This window comes from Labrus mixtus, chromosome 1 (assembly GCF_963584025.1).
Source record: "Labrus mixtus chromosome 1, fLabMix1.1, whole genome shotgun sequence".
Lineage (NCBI taxonomy): Eukaryota > Metazoa > Chordata > Actinopteri > Labriformes > Labridae > Labrus > Labrus mixtus.
This window is the reverse complement of record NC_083612.1, coordinates 1,105,136-1,126,591: the sequence shown is the minus strand read 5'-3', so window position 1 is coordinate 1,126,591 and position 21,456 is coordinate 1,105,136. Positions and strand designations below refer to the sequence as shown.

At 42.7% G+C, this 21,456-nt stretch overlaps 1 protein-coding gene and 1 long non-coding RNA gene across 2 annotated transcripts; both read right to left on the bottom strand.

Annotated features, from left to right (window-relative positions):
* Positions 1-12,392: 12,392 nt before the first annotated feature.
* On the bottom strand, positions 12,393-17,662 carry LOC132979421 (zinc finger protein 32-like). Its single transcript, XM_061045198.1, has 2 exons — positions 17,059-17,662; positions 12,393-13,723 (listed from the first exon to the last, which is right to left on the bottom strand). The coding sequence occupies exons 1-2, from the start codon at positions 17,225-17,227 to the stop codon at positions 12,645-12,647; spliced, it is 1,248 nt and encodes a 415-aa protein (XP_060901181.1). The 5' UTR covers positions 17,228-17,662; the 3' UTR covers positions 12,393-12,644.
* Positions 17,663-18,953: 1,291 nt separating this feature from the next.
* LOC132979592 (uncharacterized) lies at positions 18,954-20,680 on the bottom strand. The gene is made up of 3 exons (XR_009674069.1): positions 20,637-20,680; positions 20,167-20,439; positions 18,954-19,199 (listed from the first exon to the last, which is right to left on the bottom strand). It is a non-coding gene; the product is annotated as an uncharacterized LOC132979592 (long non-coding RNA).
* Positions 20,681-21,456: the final 776 nt, after the last annotated feature.

The window sequence follows — 21,456 nt, the reverse complement described above, 5'->3', positions numbered from 1 at the left end:
GTAAACATGATTTCATATAATAAATCTTGACGACTGTGAGATGATCCTGATTGAACACTGTATAAAGCGCTGACTGAATCACTGCATATCAGCACTTTCCTTCCTTTCATTTGCTCAACACATTCTAATGCAACTAAAATGGCGTACAACTCTACTGTGTAAACGTTCAGGAAATCTGACGTTCTCTTCACTACTTCAACATTGAATTTTGGGATAAACGCAGCTGATCCTGTTGCATTTGTCATCGGGTCTTTAGATCCATCTGTGAATACTTGTACATGATCTCCATATCTCTGTTCTATGTGTTCATAGAATTCACTAACTAAATCAACATTTCTTTTTCTTTCCTTTATCTTTAGTAACTCCGAGTCTACTTCAGCTGTCTCAAGCATCCACATTGAAACTGGTGGCCATAAAACAGTTGGACTGATATCCTTGTCATTCATCTCTCGCCACTCTATCCCCTATCCATCCAAAACTGGACTTAGTTGTTCTCTCTTTTTCCCAGTAGTCCTTTAACACTGATTTTGTTGGGTGACTATCTCCATGTCCTCTCAAGTTCAGCCAATAATTTGTTAATAGCTGTTTCCTCCTTAAACATAGTGGCATCTCTCCTACTTCTACCTGAAGTGCACATATTGGAGATGATTTCACTGCCCCAATGCATATCCTAAGAGCCTGTGCCTGAATCATTTCTAACTTTGCAAGTGTTGTCTTTGCTGCAGATCCATATACCACACTCCCATACTCAATCCTAGTTCTAATTAACACCACATATATATATTTTAAGGCAGCAACATCAGCTCCCCAATCCATTCCTACGAGACATCTCATTACATTTATTACTTTTTTGCATTTATCAACAATATTCCTTATGTGTTCCTTCCATGTCAACCGGACATCAAAATATATCCCTAAAAAACTAAATGAGTCAACTCGTTCTACCTTATTTCCATACAATGTCAACCCAATATTCTCCCCAATGATCTTTGTTTTTTCCACAGAAAATTTAAATCCCCACTTTAATCCCACTTCTCAACTAAACTGATCCCTTTCTCAATTTTATTTACAATAAAATGTATATTCTTTCCTTTTTTCCACAATGCTCCATCATCCGCAAACAATGATCTTCCTATATCTGTTGGGATATTATCAAATATATCATTTATCATAATTGAAAATAAAATCGGACTTATCACACTTCCCTGTGGTGTTCCATTCTCTACAACATACTTTTTAGATATTTCATCACCTATTTTAACTTGAATCGATCTCTTGTTCAGAAGATCTATTATCCAATTAAAAATCCTTCCCTTGACTCCCATGAGATGTAACTTAATCAAAAGTCCCTCTATCCAAAGCATATCATGTGCTTTCTCAACATCAAAAAATACTGCAACTACTGCCGAGGGAGAGAGAGACTCAGGGCTCCTGTTGTGTCTAACAGAACATAGTGGGATGTAATATCTCTCAGGTGAATAACGACGTAGCGCAAAAGGTTGTGAACGATGGCTCCTTTTATTCAGTGTTCCAGCTACAACATGCTTCTGGCACAGGAGACACTCTACAACTGCAAATAGCACCACCATACAGTACTTTATCGCCACCTACAGGCGGAACAGATAACACAGCTTTCTGGTTTAAACACCTCAGCTCCTCCCCTCTAGATAAAAACTCACTTATTTAAATGAACATTTCTCCAAAGAACAAAAAGTCCTCACCAAATTAACTCACAAGTCGTAACACATACACAAAATGTTATCCCTTAACAACTTTGTGTACAAATAATGTTTGCATGGACATTATCCCGAACCACAGTCCATTATTTATTTCAGTGAGTTGTCTATAAGTCCAAATGTGGAGGAGGGCGCATATTACTCTTTGGGCGCTCAAAACGTTGCGTGTTCGCAGGATTTTCCAGAGCTCCGTCAGGTTCTTCTGGGCTCTGAGAGTTCTCAAGTTTCACTGACAACAGAAACAATGTCATGAATTTCCCCCGGGGACAAATAAAGTTTTTTGAATTGAATTGATGTCAGTGTCCTTACCATCATCCTCCGGATACATTTCCCAGCTTCCTTCAGTGTTTGTTACAGTCTGTTCTGCAGTAACATTCTTTCACTTTGCATCAAGCATTTGATTTACATGTCTTTTTACACATAAGATAAGATAAGACACTTTATTGTCATTGTATGCGATACAACGAAACTTGGTTGGTGACAAACAGCCCAGCAGCAATCTGAGATAAAAATAAGATAAAAAATATATTAAAATATATTGAAACAGCAGGTTAGGCACATACAAAACAACAGCACACAATATAAGTACAGGAATAAGTTATTGCACAGAGTAACCATATTGCAGCATGTTTAAAGTGCAGTAGTGCTACATTTGCTACATCAAGTCAGTCCTCAGCGGGGGGGGTGATGGACGCTACAGCTCGGGGGAAGAAGCTGTTCCTCAGTCTATTAGTCCTGGTTCCAATGGTGCGATACCTCTTTCCAGAAGGTAGGGGGACAAACAGTCTGTTTCCTGGGTGTGTTTGCTGATGTTAGTTGCTCTCCTTTGTAGGCGGCCAGCATGCACAGCATCAAGGTCCGGAAGCACAGCTCCTGTGATCCTCTGCGCTGTTCTTACGATCCGAGTCAAGTCCTTGCAGTTTTCTGCTGTGCAGCTGGCGTACCACACGGTGACACATTGACAGAGGATCTGACGTTTTGTGGTCTGCAGGTCAAGAAGTCCAATATCCATGAGCATAGTGAGGTGGATAGTCCTAGGTTACCCAGTTTGTGCACCAGTTTATGAGGGATGATTGTATTAAAGGCAGAGCTAAAGTCTATGAAGAGCATCCGGGCATATGTGTTTGGATGCTCCAGGTGAGCCAGGGCTGTGTGAAGGGCGAGAGAGATGGTGTCCTCTGTGGATCTGTTTGCTTGATAGGCAAACTGATGACTGTCTAGATCTGTGGGGATGATGTCTCTGATGTAAGATAGGACAATCCTCTCAAAACACTTAATGATAATTGGGGTTAAGGCAACTGGACGGTAGTCCTTGAGGCATTTTACAGCTGACTTTTTCGGTACAGGTACAATTGTTGTGGATTTAAGGCAAGTGGGGACAACAGCCTTTTTTATTCTCTTCAAGGTGGATTTCACCTGATGGAGCTTCAGGGTGGGTGCTGGCTCCTCTGAGGGCAAGGTCGCCTGTTCTCCAACTTTGTTGTTCTGCTCCTCGAAGCGTGCAAAGAACTTGTTCAGGGTGTCGGGCAGTGTGCTGTCCTGATTGATCTGAGGGCTGCTGCTGCCCTTATAGTCAGTGATGGTTTTAATGCCTCTCCACATATTCCAAGGATTGTTGTTGTGTGCAAAGTGTTCCTCAATACGCTGCTTGTACTTGAGTTTTGCCTCTTTAATGCCCTTTTTAAATCTTTTCGGGCACCATTGTAGGCCAGTCTATCTCCAGTCCTGAAGGCAGCATCGCGGGCCTTGAGCAAGGACCGAACATTACTGTTCAGCCATGGCTTCTGGTTCGGAAACACCTTGATGGTCTTGGTGGTTAATACTGTCTCTGTATAAAAATGAATGTAGGCAAGGACGGCTGAAGTGTATTCCTTTAAGTCTGCTCCCTCTGCAAACACTTCCCAGTGAGTGCTTTCAAAACAGTCCTGCAGGAGAGAGGTGGCCTCCTCACTCCATACCTGGACAGTTTTAATAGTTGGTCTCATTCTGCAGATTAGAGGTTTGTAAGATGGAGTCATTACCAGTGAAATGTGGTCTGAGAGTCCGAGGTGTGGAGATGGTGCAGTTTTAAAGGCTCCAGGGATATTGGTGTAAACTTGATCCAGAATGTTTTTGTCTCTGGTCAGGAAATTGACATTTTTGTGGTATCTGGGCAACACTGTCTTTAGATCTTTGTGATTAAAGTCTCCTGCAACTATCACAACACCCTCCGGGTGTGTATTCAGCTGGTTGTTAATGGTGTTGTGCAGCTCTTCCAGGGTTATGCTAGCATTAGCAAGCGGTGGTATGTAAACAACCGTGATGAGTATAACAGAGAACTCTCTGGGCATGTAAAATGGCCTGCATTTTACAGCAATGTATTCTAGATCCGGACAGCAGTATTTCCCAATAATGTCCGTAGCAGTACAGCAGTTGTTGTTAACATAAACGCATACTCCTCCGCTCTTACCGGAGGCAGTTGTCCTGTCTGCTCGGTGAATGGAGAAGCCTGCTAGTTTGATAGCAGCGTCCGGAACGGTGTTGCTCAGCCAGGTCTCTGTGATCATCATCACACAGCTGTTCGTGTTGCACGTGTTCCTCAGTCTCAGCTCGTCTATCTTGTTGACGAGTGATCGGGAGTTGGCGAGAAAAAGACTTGGTAGTGCAGGTCTGTGCGGGTTAGCTCGTAGCCCAGCTTGGAGGCCGCTCCTCTTACCGCTTTTGTCTTCTTCCTCTACGCCGCCTCCAACGCCTCTTCCGCGGGGTGATGATAACTCCCTCGGGGTCTCTCTGACACTGGATCTCCGGCAGAATGAAGTGCAGGCTTTTGGGAGTTAGGTCCTGATGCCGTGCTTCGATGTTAAAGAGTTCATAATTGATAAGAGCATCGAGTGCTTTAACAAGTAACAAAAATACACACAAATACACTATAATGTTGTATACATGCTCCTTGTACAGTAACTAAATATGTAACAGGGCCCAAAACATCTTTTATCACACCATCCAGCCACTTCTCCTCTCCCCTCCCCTGTAGTTTTTAACAAGCACAGCTTGACCCACAGAAAAAGACCAGAGTTTCTTCCTGCTGTCTGGCGGCTTGGAGACCCCCACTGGCTGGAAAAGCTGAGGCCCCTCTGGTTTAATTAGGGACAACCTAGTACGGACCTGTCTTTTCAGAAACAGCTGTGCTGGTGTTTTCTTGGTGGTTGTATGCGGCATGTTCCTGTAACTAAACAAGAAGTTAGCAATACAATGCTGCAATGACATGCCACCAACTGCTCTGTTCTTTGACAAAGACTTTTTGAAGTTTTGGATCAGGCGTTCTGCCAACCCATTTGAGGCTGAGTGATAAGCTGGAGTTTTAATGTGTTTGACTGCATTCAGCCTAAGAAATTACTCAAATTCACCTGAAGTAAACTGAGGTCCATTGTCTGTTACATCCTCTTTTGGTAACCCATACGAGGCAAATAGGTTTCTCAAAACCTTGATAGTTTTACTGGCTGTGGTTGCCTGCATGTGCACTCTCAGGCCAGCGAGCATATGCATCCATAAAAACTAGAAACATTTGCTTTTTAAGTTCTGCAAAATCAAGGTGTATCCTCTCCCATGGACCTGTAGCCCATTTCCATATATGTACAGGTGCTGTGGCAGGCATGCTACACTGCTGCTTACAAATATCACACAGATTCACCTCATTTTCAATGTCCTCATCAAGTGTTGGCCACCAAAACAAACTTCAGGAGTGAGACTTCATTTTTACCGTACCCCAATGGCTGTCATGTAACTCTGATAATAACCTGCCCCGTAGTTTGTCTGGAATGACCACCCTGAAACCCCAGAGAACACAGTCATCTTCTAATGTGAGGTCAAACTTCCCTTTCACATCTGGTTGTAGCACCTCATCTGGTACATGTTTTGGCCACCCTGACAAAACATATTGTTTTACTTTTGCCAGCACTGGATCTGTCTGCGTTTCCAGTGCTATATCTTTTACTGTGACAGGCAGACTATCTAAATATGACACCCTGAACACTGGATTTGGTTTTGGAAAACTGTCATTGGGCACAGGGAGTCTAGATATTGCATTTAAAGAGACACACACACCAAACGGAGCGTTCAGAGAGAGCTGGATTATTCAGGGTCACAATTCTCCTCTGGTGCTTGATTCATGTTTGATTCATGCCCGAATTTCCACTCGTCACACCCTCCCCCTAAAGAACTTGGTACCACCCAGTACCAATAAACAAAGTACCATATTTCCCAAATGTAGTAATCAAAAAAACAATATAACGTATACTATCCCAATGTTAGTTTCAGCTTCCCTCTCAGCAGCCTGGATCAGGTCCAAGGAGCACTTTAAGAGTATGAACAAAACAAAACACAGGACAAACAAGGCAACCAAATGCAGTTTTTAAGAGACCAGCCTGGATTTGGCATCTTTAAACACCAGTGGCCATGTTCTACTGACAAGGCTAATAACTATCTTACAAAATCAGAGGGACAACACTGGCACCAACATACATGTCAGAATGGTGTAGCACCCAAACTTTCTGTCTCGGTGATGAGCTCAAACGGTACAAAGTTAACCTCATGAAGTAGCAACTGACAAGTCGCTCAAGCCCTAGCTTTCTTTCTTGAACTAACACGACTGCAGTTTCTACCTTTGAATCGTTCTGCTTCCGGCGCTGTGTGAGGTGGCCGTCGGTTGCAGCCACTACCGTTGTCCGTGTCGTTATATCGTATTTTTTGATTAGTTATTATTTGTTTTTACTGTGTGTTTTTTGAGTATTAGTTTAATCTATTGTGTGGAAATGGCTACTTTCGCTCTTGGAACTTTTTGCGCTATTTTTCTGTTACTTTGGACATTCTTTGTAACGGAGAGCAGCGCACAGCTGAGTGAGGGCATTGTTTACACACGCGATCAGCTGATGGCGCTCTCCAAGGTGCTACTGCCCGGAACAAGGCCTGTAATTCTGGGGGAGCTGAGGAGGCGACGCCGGGGTTGCAGAGCTGGAGCTAAGAGCTAAGAAGAGAAAGCATAAGCCTTCTGTACCAGCGGTGATTATGGGGAACGTGAGGTCTTTGGGCAATAAGACGGACGAACTCGACGCGCTTGTTCAGCACCAGTGGGAATACCGCGAGTGCAGTATTATGTGCTTCATGAAGACATGGCTGCACTCGGACATCCCGGACCACAGCGTGGCGGTACCCGGCTACAGGACTTTTCGGGCTTACAGGGACGTTATTAAGAGCGGTAAGAAGAAAGGTGGAGGGATTGCACTGTATGCGAGTGAGAGATGGTGTAATCCTGGCCATGTTGTCACTGGTGATCCAGGGTTTGTTGTTAGGAAAACAGCGTACAGTCCAGGCCGGTAAAGCAGTGTTTTCACAGAATTTAATGTATTCTGTGATGCAGTCAGTCATGCTGTTAATGTCCTCTCCATGTGGCTCGCAGAGTAAATCCCAGTCTGTGGACTCAAAGCAGTCCTGCAGTGCCTCATTGCTCTCCTGTGTCCACCTTCTAACAGTCCTTGTGGTCACAGGCTGTCTTTGGACCAGGGGGATATACTCTGGTGTCAGTAGGACCAGGTTGTGGTCTGATCAGCCCAGGGGGGCAAGGACTCATACAGGAGAAAGCTGGAGGCCAAACTCCATCAGAACAATGTGAGGGATGTGTGGACTAGAATGAGGGAAATCACTGGTTTCAAAGGGAGAGAAAGACAACATTCTGGCAGCCTGGAGAGGGCGAATGAGCTAACCCTTTTCTTCAAAAGGTTTAGTGCACAGCCTTCATCTTCCTCTCCCACCTCAAACAACACCCCTGTGCTTCACACCTCCCTGCCTCCCTTTGTATCCAGCCAGGAGAGGATACCAGTGCTTTGGAAAACATCCTGCTTGGTCCCGGTCCCAAAGAAGGCAACACCATCTGATCTCCAGGACTATCGACCAGTGGCTCTCACATCTCATATGATGAAAGTGTTGGAGAGGATCGTCTTGACCCACCTCAGGCCACAGGTGAAACCATCTCTTGACCCTCTACAATTTGCCTACCAGCCACACCTGGGAGTGGACGATGCCATCATCTACCTGCTGCAGCGTGCTCACTCACATCTGGAGGGAAACGGCTGCACTGTGAGAATCACCTTTTTTGATTTCTCCAGTGCATTCAACACCATCCAGCCACAACTGCTGGAAGAGAAGCTGCAGTTGATGGGTGTGGACTCATCCATCATCTCCTGGATTACTGACTACCTGACAGACAGACCATAGTTTGTCCGACTTGGCAGTGTTCAGTCTGGAATGGTGGAGAGTAGTACAGGAGCTCCACAGGGGACTGTGCTGTCTCCTTTCCTTTTCACCTTGTACACCTCTGACTTTAAATACAACTCCAGGTCATGCCACTTGCAGACGTTTTCTGATGACTCCGGTGGTGGGGTGTATAAATGATGGGCAAGAGGGGGAGTACAGAGAGCTGGTGGATAACTTTGTGGAGTGGACAGGAAGAAATCACCTGATTCTGAACGTGGATAAGACCAGGGAGATGGTGATCGACTTCAGAAGGAAGAGGACAGAGCCACCACCGCTGTGCATCCTGGGAGAGGATGTGTCTGTGGTGGAGGAGTACAAGTACCTGGGTGTCAACATAGACAACAAACTGAACTGGAAGGCCAACACTCAGGCTGTGTAGAAGAAGGGCATGAGCCGACTCTACTTTCTGAGGAAGATGAGATCCTTCAACGTGTGCAGCAAGATGTTGGAGATCTTCTATCAGTCTGTTGTGGCCAGTGCACTGTTCTCTGCTGTGGTCTACTGGGGGAGCAGCATTGGAGCTGGTGAATCAAAGAGACTGGACAAACTCATTAAGAAGGCCTGCTCTGTGATAGGCTGCAAGCTGGACTCTTATGTAGTGGTAACAGAGAGGAGGACTCTTAACAAACTGTTATCCATTATGGATAATCCTGATCACCCTCTGCACACCCTACTGGACAAACAGCGGAGCAGCTTCTCCAACAGACTGATACAACTCCGCTGTCACAAGGACAGATACAAGAAATCTTTCTTACCGAAGGCCATAACTCTGTACAACAGCTCACCTCATGCGAGCAGAGAACTGTCATCATGATAATATCTGTCTCTCCATACTGTAATCTGTTCTGCACATGTTAAATTTACAAATTATCCCTGCACTCATGTTCACTTCATTTGGCTGTCTACTCGCCGTTATATTGTATAGTTTCTGCTTATAATATGTCTACACTCATTCATTTTAACTCATGTCAATACTGTCCATTTACGACTCTGTTTTGCACATTTACATTCAATCTTCCATATTTAATCTTCCTATTTAAGACTAATAATGCTTAGTTATTGGTTGTATATATTCACATTCTTATTTTTGATATTTTTTTTAGTACTTATTTACTTTGCATTTAATATTATATTGTGTTTAGATTGCTAACATTGTGTTTTTTACTCATTGTGTGTTGGATAACCTGCTGCTGTAACGCCACGATTTCCCAGTTTGGGATCAATAAAGTAATTCTATTCTATTCTATTACCACAACTCTGGAAAGTGTGATCAAGGTTAAGCGCAGCAAGCACTGTCACGTTCTTAGTACACAGAACCACATCCACATTATCGAACTCTGGAGCAAAAGCTGAACTATATTTTTCATGAACTCTCAAGTCTTTCACTATCTGGTTTGTAACTTCCATGACAAACCCTCAAAGTGGTATCAAGAGTTGCTGATGCTTCCTCCTCCCCATCAAAAAGTGCTCCCAAATCAGGTGGGAGAACAACACCAGGTGCATCCCCTCGAGGTGTCTGGCAAAAAGAAGGACCCCCCTCATCAGGACAGACAGGTGCAAACTCTGGACACCCCACAACAACCTCAGGTCCCCGCAAGACAAACTGCATCTCAACCACAACATCCAGAAACCGCCCATCAGCAAAGACACATTCCCCAGCCAAATCACTCCCCAGAACGTCAATCCCATAGACCGGCAGCTGAGGACAAACATCCAAAACAACTTCCCCTTCTACCGTGTCTGAACCAAGGTCAGCTCTATGCACAGGTGCAGACACAACTTTTAATCCAAATCCCACAACAGGAACCAATTCCCCTGTGTCTGAGTCAGGTGAAAAAGGCAAAACAGGCATGCTAGTGAAAATGTCTAGTGCACCCATGACACTTATTGAGCAATGTTCACTGTGGCTCAAACTTTCCAAAATTGAACCATCAGCAAATTTACCGTCTTTAATGAGTTGCATTTTGTACTTTTCAAGCTCTAGTTTTTTTTTTTTTTTATTTCAAATGTTAAACCTGCATCAACAAAACTAGGTGTAATGCCTGCCCCTATTTTAAGGACTCTTGCATCCAAAAACATTAGCTTTCAGAGGATTGTTACTCATACACAGAAGCCATTGTCAAAATCCCAAGTCAAGTCTGCCACTGATTAAATACCAAGTTTAAAAACCAACTTAAACAAACATCTCAAAAAATGTAATGTAACAAGGTAATCAGTCCAACAAACAAAGACAATATGCTGCTTTACTTTACAAGTTTTATGGAGACACCCCAACACCTACACTAACAACTAACTCACCTAAGCCTCACTTCTTCAATGACTTGTTGAGCTCGAGGCGTCTCCCAAACTCGGACACCATCCCAGAAGACCACTGACCTAGTCACCTGAAACACACCGAATTTGGTGAACCCCCTCCCCAGAGTTACCACCAAAAATAAAAAAGGCAAAATAACAAAGTGGCAAGTCCTGCATGCCCGGCGGCTTGCTGATCAGGGTGCTCAAAAATAAAACTCTTATCAAACAAACCTTGTTACACCATTGTAATTTTAAATATCAATTAATCAAAATGACGGTCAAACTAACAAGTACAACTAATGCTCTGAAGAAAGTCAAATTATTAAATCTTCAAACAAGAAAAACATGTGATTCTCCCAACAAATTGTACCAGTAACAAGTCAGAGAGGTTACTTACCACTCTGCACAGATCAAGTTCCAAACAAACTACACAAACAACCTGATACACAACTAATTAGATTTACAACTACCAAGTATCAAGCCAAATCCAAGTTCAAAAGTCAAACAAGCCCCCATTTTCTCACAACCCAGGCAAATCCTGCTAATCAAAGAATGTGCAAACTGTAAATCAGTGGTGAGTGCAATGGTGAATGTGTGTAGTGTTGACGAGAGAGAGACAGAGAATAAGAAGCCAGTTTAAATACTGAGGCCCTGTGTGCCCAGGTGCACAACATCAAATTAAGTGGCTCCGCCCCTCTCTACCTGAAGGCAACCTGAGTGTGGAGAAACACAAGGCAGCAGAAAGAGCACTGACTGGGTGTGTGGTTATGGTGCACCACAAACAGTGCACAGTGATCTGGGTTGGAACTTCAAGTCCGAGGTGTTCCAGAAAATGGGCTCACTGTTATTGAGAAAACGCACAACACACCTTTTCGACCACAGTCTGATGGACAGGTAGAAAGATTTAACTCCACCCTGCAGAAGATTCTGGCCACAACAGCCAAACGCTGACACAGGGACCTTAGGATCCCCTACGCTGTCATGGCTTACAGAGCAACCAGGCACAGCGCTACCAGTTTCACACCCAACTTCATGATGTTCGGCCGTGAAGTTAGTGAACCGGGGGACCTGGTAACTGGCCTGCCCCCCGACCCTTAAACAGATCCTTCTTACCCTGAGTATGTCCAGCAACTCCGGGAGAGTCGGAGTGGAGTTGGCTCATCGGATTGCCAGAGATGCACTGGGGGAGTCAGTGAAGCAGCAAAAAGGAAGCCAAAGAGAGAAATGATAACAGAACAAATATACAAACAATTGAAGTGTTTTTTCCATATACCATTTAGTTATACACACTGAAGGCTATAATGCATTTCTATTGTTTCTCCTAACAATATGTTGAGTAAATCCAGAATGCCAGATGACATCTACAGGTGTTGTCATTCAGTTTGTGATCAAAGGATGCAGCAATTTTGTGCCCAGTGGCCTCTGCACTCTTAATTAATCCTGTGCATGTTCAGGTGTCATTGAGATTTTCTTGATTTTGTATTCTGACTGCAGGATTCTTATTAAGGGTTAAAGGTTTTCAGTGAAATCAACCTGGACCTGATCTGACTGTGGTCGCTCTGCATCAGGATCTGCTGAGTTCCTTTTCTTTACCAAAGAGACTTTAGGCACTCGACACAAAAGAACACAAGTAGATGAAAGTCTTTCTCACTCTACATCAGTTTATTTATTACAAGGTTACACATGAGCTGTCTGAAGAACTTCTGCTACCCAACACAGAGGCCTCCAAGGAAACAGTGACAGAAAGAAGAGAAGATATGAGGAGAGAAGAAGAATCCTTACACTGTAACTGTTTCATATAAACACTTTAAATTCAAACGTCATAGCTGATCCCAACTTACTGGTTCATATGTCAGCAACAAAACATCACAAACGTCAAATATGTAGAGACAGATTCCTGTGAATAGAATTGTCTTATATCCCTTTATAACAACAGTTATACATCTGTTAGTCAATACATACTTATGAATACACATTAGTGATGTTGTTAACTTTGGATCAGTTTTACCATTGAACAGGATTAGCATTTCTCTCCAGTGTGAATCATCATGTGTCTGGTCAGATTTCCCTTAGAACTAAACCTTTTACCACACTCAAAGCAGCTGAAGGGTTTCTCTCCTGTATGAACTAACATGTGTCTGGTTAGAGACACTTTTTTGGTAAAACTTTTGTCACACCGAGAGCAACTGATAGGTTTCTCTCGTGTGTGAATCATCATGTTTGTTCAGATTTCCTCTTTGGGTAAAAGTTTTACTGCAAAACGAGCAGTTGAAGGGTTTCTCCCCTCTGTGATATGTCAGACTAGACTTATGGTTAAATCGTTTCTCACACAGAGCAACTAAAGATTTTTTCTCCAGTGTGAATCATCATGTGTTTGGTTAGATTTCCTCTATAGTTAAAACTTTTACTGCAAACAGAGCAGCTGAAGGCTTTCTCTCCTGTATGAACTAACATGTGTGTGGTCAGATGTCCTCTTTGGGTAAAACTTTTACTGCAAACAGAGCAGCTGAAGGCTTTCTCTCCTGTATGAACTAACATGTGTGTGGTCAGACTTCCTCTTTGGGTAAAGCTTTTACTGCAAACAGGGCAGCTGAAGGGTTTCTCTCCTGTGTGAATCATCATGTGTTTGGTTAGATTTCCTCTTTGGGTAAAGCTTTTACTGCAAACAGAGCAGCTGAAGGCTTTCTCTCCTGTATGAATTAACATGTGATACATCAAACTTTGTCTTTGGGTAAAGCTTTTACTGCAAACAGAGCAGCTGAAGGGTTTCTCTCCTGTGTGAACCAACATGTGTGTGGTCAGATTTACTCTTTGGGTAAAGCTTTTACTGCAAACAGAGCAGCTGAAGGGTTTCTCTGCTGTATGAACTAACATGTGTTTTGTCAGATTCCCTTTTCGGTTAAATCTTTTACTGCACTCCGAGCACCTGTGTGGTCTCTTACCAGTCTTTAGTTTCTTATTTTTCAAGTTTAATTCTGACAGATCTTCTCTTGTCTCTTGCCAATCATCACTGTCATCAGTCTCAGGTTCACAAGAGTCTTCAGTCTCGACCTCAGTCTCTGGTTGTAAACGTCTCTCTGGATCTGAGTCTCTCTCTGTTTCTGCTCCTCCACAGTCCTCTCCATCAACTCCTGTTTCCATCTGTTCAGTTTGTCTCTGATGAAGCTGTGAGGACTGAGGTTTCTCTTCATCATCTTCACTCTTCACAGAAACAGGAGTGAAGGGGAACTTGGTGGTATCAGCCTCCTCCAGTCCTTGAAGCTGTTCTTCCTCCTGACTGATCCACAGTTCCTCATGTTCTTCTTTAATGTGTTGGGGCTTAGTGTCCTCCTGGTCCAGAATGTGGCTCCACTCCTGCTGCTCAGGTGGAAGCTCTTCTTTACTCACCAACAGCTGCTGGACATCTGCAGGACACAGTAAACAAACATTAACGGTACTCAGACTGCTTTTTGAATATTAAAGGGGCTATATGTAACTTTCAAAAATACTGCGTTTGTAGCGATACCGCAGGCCGTTAGGCGAACTGCACCAGTAACCTGTTGCTCTCTCACATGCTCTTCATACGTGCTTGTACGTAAACAAAGGAGCATCATCATCGGCCGCGAAACACTGGATATTTACCGGCATAATGTTTCCAGAGGAGGTAAGTGGTCATACACATGTGAAAGTCTGTAAAGGAGTCTGTGTGTCTGTATTCATTCTCCATCCTACAAACGACAGTCTCTGCAGGCACTGGCTGAGAGCAGGAGTGTGTGATGAGTTTGATAGAAGTGTGTGGAAGATGGTCTCTGGCTGTAGCGTGAGTGTGTGATGAGTTTCTACTGATCTCTGTAAGCGGAGCGGAGTGAGGAGGACGTTGAGAACGTCACTTCCTGGAGCTTTCGTGGAAAATACGACCTGGGGAAATTTTTTTATACAGGCAACACAGATAGACAGTGAACATCTACTTTTTCACATCAGTTAACCGTTCGCTTATTAATGGGCGATAAACTATTTATACATGTAAAAAATTTACATATAGAACCTTTAATAAGGGCTGTCAAATGATTTCATTTTTAAAGGCTGAAAATCAATAGCTGATTGGAATTGATCACATTTTAATCATGTTTGGAATTCACTTATTTTGCATTTGAAAACTTTATTTTATAATTTTGTGCTAGTGCCAAGTGCTCCCTGTTTGACAAATAAAAACCTAGCGTGCAAGCTACCAGTGGTGTCATTAGGCCTATTTTAGGGGGGCTGAAGCCTTAATTCAACTCATTGTGTTTCAATGTATCTTGAAGGGTCAGGCAGAAGGAGAAAAAGATAACTGCCTAACAGGCAAGGTCAAGTCAGAGAGAGCAAGGGGATCCAGAGATGGATCAAGAGGCAGAGGAAGATCAACTTATCACAGAGAGAGAAGGAGAGAAAACAGAGCAAGAGAGTGAAAATGATGAAGCAGCTGCAGCAACTCACTCCACTACATGGTTTGATTTAGGTGACAAAGACACAGGGCCCAGACAGATAAAGCTGAAGAGCTACCCACAAGATAGTTTTGGTACGCAGAAGAGAGCATTTCCCCACAGCTGGTTTGAAAAGCACAACTGGTTAGACTATTCAGTCAACCAGAATACAGCTTTCTGCTTCCCATGTAGAGTGTTTGGCAAAAACATCAAACATGATAGTTTGGTTAGTAGTGGTTTCAAGAACTGGAAGAAAGCTTTAGTCATCTTTGGCAAGCATGAGATGGCACAAACATGAGGACAGTGTCGTTGCATGGGAAAGCTACCAGGCAACTAGCAAACAGGGAAACGTTGCACAGATGATAGCATCTGCAAATGTGAGTGAGATAGTAGAGAGAAGAGAGTATCTCAGGCGAATTGTTGCAGTCACTTCTATGTTAGGGAGACAGGGAGTCCCTTTTCGTGGCCATGATGAAGACAGCACAAACAGAGGGAATTTTCTTGCGTGCATGGAGCTTTTGAAGGAATTTGATCCTTTTCTTCAAAAACATAACCCCCCATCAAATGCTCATTATATCTCACCAACATCCCAGAATGAGATGATTGACTGTTGTGTCCAGGAAGTTATTAGTGTCATTGTGTCTGAAATGACAAAGTCCAAAATCTATGCCATCATGGCAGATGAGGCAAGGGATGAAAAATCAGAGCAGTTAGCTGTTTGTGTCAGAGGAGGCAGTGAAAGAATGTTTCCTAGCACTTGCAGAGATAAAATCATTTGATGCCCAGTCCATTGCAAATGAGCTGCAGCAGCAGATCCAAAACAATGGTCTTGCAGAGTTTAAGTGTGTAGCACAAACATATGATGGTGCAGCCGTCATGAGTGGGTCCACTGGAGGTGTACAAGCACATTTTAGAAGGCTCCATCCTGAAGCTATCTATGTGCATTGTTATGCTCATGAACTTAACCTAGTGTTGTGCCATACTTGCAAGGCCATCCCAGAGGCTGTGGAGCTTTTCAGCTTGTTGGAGTGTGTGTACTCTTTCTTCAGCACCTCCCTAGTGAGTCATCATAAGTTCATGGAGGCTCAGACAAGGCTTGGCTTGACAACAATTGAGCTTGTGCAACTTTCAAACACTTGCTGGGCATGTCAGTTGCGATCAATCAGTGCAGTTCTTGAGACATTGTCTGCCATTTTGGAGTGCCTTTCTGCCATTGGATCCCCCATAGCTGTTGGTCTCAGAGCAAAGCTCTATAAGTTCTCAGCAGTCTATGCACTACTGATGTTTCAGTCACTTGTGTCTGTAACCGAAGGACTCCACAAGCTCCTTCAGAAAGAGACTTTAGACCTGGCAGAGGCTTTGATCTGCAAACAAGCAGCGTGTGACACACTTAAGGGCAAACGCACAGATGCATTTGCCACGGAGCTGTATGAGAGAACCAAAGCCCTGTGCCACACCCACAGTATCCCTGAACCAGGTGCCAAGACAATGAATAAACAGAGGAAAATGGAGGATTTTGTGCTGGAGGCAACTGCAGGTTCACGCACTGAATTGAACAACTCAGACACATTGAACAGAGAGTTACTTTTCCCTTGTGTGGATAGGATGGTTGGTGAGCTTGAGCAAAGATTTTGCAGTGTAGATGCAGGGCTACTAAAAGGCATCCAGGCATGCAGTCCTAAATGTGAGAACTCATTGAGTGAATCACACTTGAATGAACTTGCAAAACACTACAGCATTGACCTGAAAACAGAGGCTGGATGTTCACCCAGCTGTTGTCTGTGCACAACCTCCTTGATTCATGTTTCCCTCTCTGAAGGCAACCATACAAGTTGCCCTAACAGTGCCTGTAAGCAGCTGTTCATGTGAAAGGTCCTTTAGTGCACCGCGTCGGCTGCGTCAAACTATGGGTCAGGTCACTGTTACTGTGCAAACCTGTTTGTTCTTGTACTGTATTAAAAAAACAGACTGAAATAATAATAAATAATTTCTCAGTCTTTGTTAGCTGTTTGTGAAATTTTGTGCTCGCGCGCTACGTTCGCTCACATCCTCTGCATCTCTTGGGGGCTAAGCCTCCCCTGTCCTTAAAACCTAGTGACGCCCCTGACCAGATCCGTTGCTGGATTCAATAGGTGAAGACTTCAAGAGTCTTTTAGTCCAGTAAACTCAATGATGTTGTTAGCAGGAGCTAGCTGCAGCTAACACTGTGCTGTGTGCGTCTGTGGAAGTTAGCTAAAGGCTCTGCTATCTGAAACATGAGCAGGAAACACGTTTCCAGCAGTGGAAAGAAAACCAACCTGTTCTCTGTAGCTTGATTTCAGGAGTTAAAATCACATCCAGCAGTTTTCTTTGTCGGTGGAGCTCCTCTTCGTATCCACTTGTTGTTCTTTCTTCTGTTATATCTCTGATAACCGCAGCGAGCAGCCGTCGACTGAATAACTCTTTAAGATCCTTAAACCCGGCCATCTTACACACATCCAAGAGTCACAGAGGGAAAACTCAACTCAGCGCTGACGTCTTTACAACTTTACTCTGATCATCTACTGTTACGTTAGCACCCTAACGATCATTAATAAAGACACGGAGAATCACGTGTATGCTCAGCAGGAACGTTTACTCACAACTTGTGTTACACACTCAATGGTCCGGGTGGAAACAACCCGCTTTGGTTCCCTTTACAGAACATCTACAACGTTAACACCATAGACTGTAAATATTACTGGATGAACCCTGACCCGTCTGTTACATAGGCAGCGAATGAGTCCAATCGACGGCCGCATCCATATTGGATTTGCAGTCTCAACCTAACCTCGGATCAACCTAGCTACAGCAGTAAGGCGGGACCGGCGGGACTTAACTCCGCCCATTCAGCTCGACGTTAGCAGTCCACTTTACAGCATAGCTAACGAAGTTATGTTTATCTGCATAAACATATCTGAATGAAAACATCCAGAAGAAATCAATATTACAAAGCATACAGTTCATGTTACTGTTCTGACAAAAAGAGGAATGTCTGTGTTTTATATTTACTGATGTCAACAGTGATGAGGTGAACATGACAATTGAAAAATAATGATTTAGTATTTATCATAAGACATTTGTTTTCTGTAGAACCCTGTGAAGTCATGGAGTCTGTGGACAGTGTCAGCTTCACACCAAAAACTTTAAGTATGAGAAATAATAGTGTTTAAGACTGGCATCTATTATTATTGCAGCTACCTTGTTCAATATTATTCCTGCAGATGTGGCTAAAAACAAAAAAACACCCTGAGCTGTCACATGTAGTTAACTGTACATTTTGTCTTGTCTGAGGCATTAATTGAACACCTTTGTATTTCTCCTATAGACACAGTGTGGATTATTGGTGACTTGTCCGTTGAGGTGCCCAGAGAGCTGCAGAGACAGAGGAAGAAACCTGAGCCTCCACAACATCTGTATTTGTTGGTTCTTTTGGGGTGGACTTTGGTTGCTTCTCTTCAACAGCTCGCTGTGAGGGAGGTCTCCCCCGGATGGCCTGAGTGATGTCACCCACAGCCTGAGAGCTGAGGCGTGTTTTAAACCTCCTGACAAACCGTTACACCGCGCCCGCCTGTCAGTCAGGTCAGCTACACGCCTTATTGTGAATAACTCTTATCCTTCATCAAATCAAAACTGATGAGTCATCAAAACATTCACCCCCCGTACAGTGTGTGTCCATCGAGACATGAGCTAATCACACCTATTTGGTTTTTTGAACCAGGCTGTAAACATGTTAATCTCTGCTGTAAAAACAGGCTTTTTGAATGTGGTTTTTCAGATTAAATAAATATTTCTATATAAATGCACTCCTTTGTCTCTACTTAAGAGTATACATTTCAGATTTGAATTGACAAGACTAAAATGTGCATTAATGCTCAACTCAATAGCTAAGGGAAGGAAGTCTACTTTTACACAACTTTTTATTCTTTTGACATTTTTTTTTACCAAATACTAATTCAGTTCATTTCTGAAAATGGGATGGAACAGAGTCATTGCAAAATTTGCCCTTAAACACAGCCCCATTCTTAAATCAAGATACATGGAGAGTAAATAAGATCAATAACTTGTGAATAAAAACACAGTTAAATATTATTTAGAAATGTAGTCTTCCCAGATCAATATCACATAATATCAACTTCTCCCATTTAAACTGGACAGGGTTTTAAAATGGGAAGAAAATGGTTTGATTGCAAGTTATTTGGAGGAGATCTATTTTTATTTGAACAGCTGAAGCATGAATACAGTCTTCCAAGGTGCAAACCCTCCTCCTCCTCCTGAAGCTTGTGGAGCTCCTTCATGTACTGCAGTCTTATCTGCTGGCCATCTTCTCTCACCAGAACTTTGACTGTTGAAAAGTCATTCTGAAGAAGCTTGAGCGTGTGACATGGATCCAGGAGAACATGGACTTTTAGTGCGGGGTCTTCAGGATGGCAAAGAAAGAGAGAAAATATCAGTTATTCATTAAATCATTTTGTTTGTTCTCATCTATTTTTCTGTATTCATCTGTGTATAAGAGCACATTTATAAATTCAACAGTGTACTACCCAGACAACAAAGGTACAGTATTCAGGTAATCAACATCTATTCAAAGTTAAGAAGATAAACCTTATTGTAATCATGATATTTTCAGCTCTTTCACTCACTTGCACAATGATATTCCACATCAAATTAAGCAGTTTATTGTGGATAGTACTTCATCTTAACATGAAACAAATATAACCTGAATTATTTAAATCATTAACTCTCTGTGCTTTAGTACAGAACATACAGTAACTCATTTATTATTAACATGAGCTCAGTACATGGCTGTATTCTTCAAACTATTTATTGTACTTATTGCTTTATATCTTATTTTCATTCCATATGTTATTTATATTTTATATTTCTACTGCTATATTCTGTGTAAGAGCATCTGTAATGATTAAGAACTATATTAATAACCAGATTCAATTTTCACTGAACTCACAAAGTGATTATTTTTTTAAATTTGGTAACAGTTTGTACAAATCTTAAGACACTACATCAATCATGTAACTTTAATGTCATCCTCTATAACCTACACAGCATGAGGTTCAGTTCAGTTTATGTTACTGACGGATAATTACTACACAAAGTTTGTTTTTTAATGTCCACATTTACGTCATCATAACGTCAGATAACCAGATTTACAGTCTGTGGTTAACCACCGAGGTGAACCTTTAGCTTCTAACATCACACAAACTCATTATTTATCTTAACAACAAACATTTCTAAACCATGTAAATAATGGACTACACTGAGTACAGTTAGCCGACTGGTTTACAAGCTAACGCTAAACAAGCTAGGTCCGTAAATATAAATACCGACACATGAGTAAGCAGTAAATATAACACTACTATATCACTTACCGAAAAAAAATGAAGCATCAACTTCTTGGATGGTCTGTTAACCGCACAGCAAGCCATGTATGTTGTCAGATATGTGTTAAACAAACTCTCCAAACGAAGTAAAAAAGAGAAATCAGACAGATCAAGCTGTTAGCCTCCTGACCTGCTGACCTCCTGACCTGCTGACCTGACAGACAGATGCAGCGCGCAGAGCTGTTAATCAAATCTGCCACAACCCTTATATGGGCATAGTCATTTTCCTTAATAGAATAAAATCCGATGAGTTATAAAAAACTCCCCCCCCCCCCCCCCCCACAGTGTGAGGAGAAGGGGCCGTCAACTTATCAGATATATCTCGTTTTTTGAACCAGGCTGTAAACATGTTGTTTCCTGTGGTAAAAACAGGCTTTTTTGGCTGTGGGCTTATGGCACTTGTGGCGCTTCTGCAGCCAGCCTCAAGCGGAACCTCGAGGAACTGCAGTTTTTTGTACTTCCGCATTGGCTTCATTTTTCGAGACCGGAGGTTGCCCCTTGGCTGCACCATTGTTGGGGTTGTATCAAGTCAACTTTGGTTATATTCTTTAATAATTATATTTAATTATTAATAATATAAATAACAATATCATTAAACTATGTTTAATCTCGTTTGGGGCACCACCACCTGTAATCAGGGAAATATAACCAAAATATCACTAAAATCAGTCTCAAATTAGTTATTTAATTAATAATATTATTAATAATTAATAACTATATTTAATAAATTGAAGGCGTGAAATCCGTACACAAAGCCCTCACAGCTGCTCTCTTAAATTATAACAGAATTTATTTAAACAAGCAACATCAATCCAAAATCAATGAACTTCATCAAACAAATAACTATTACAAACTAATCTAACCAACAAACATTATCAAGCAAGGCTTGTGGATGAGGTGTAAAGAGCTGTAAGAGAGAGAGAGGAGGGGAAGAGAGGGGGGAGATGGCTTTGTACCCACGTGGTCGCTCACGATGGCGCACACCTAACAATGACCTGGGTGCGTGTGTCTGTGTCTGTGAATGAAAAGAGAGAGAGGAGGGGGAAAAGGAGGAGATTGCTTCTTCCCACGTGGTCGCCCTTCCGATGGCGCACACCTAACAAAGACCTAATGTGGCCTTAATGTCTAAAAGAGACCGAGTTCGGCCCTACACGATCTGTGTCTCTGAGGCGTCTGGATGGCCGCGAGTGTATAGATCTCTGTGTGTGTGGGTGTGTAGCCTATGTGCGTAATGGCGCGGTGGTGGAGTTAGTCTCCAGATGTGCGTCTACACAGGAA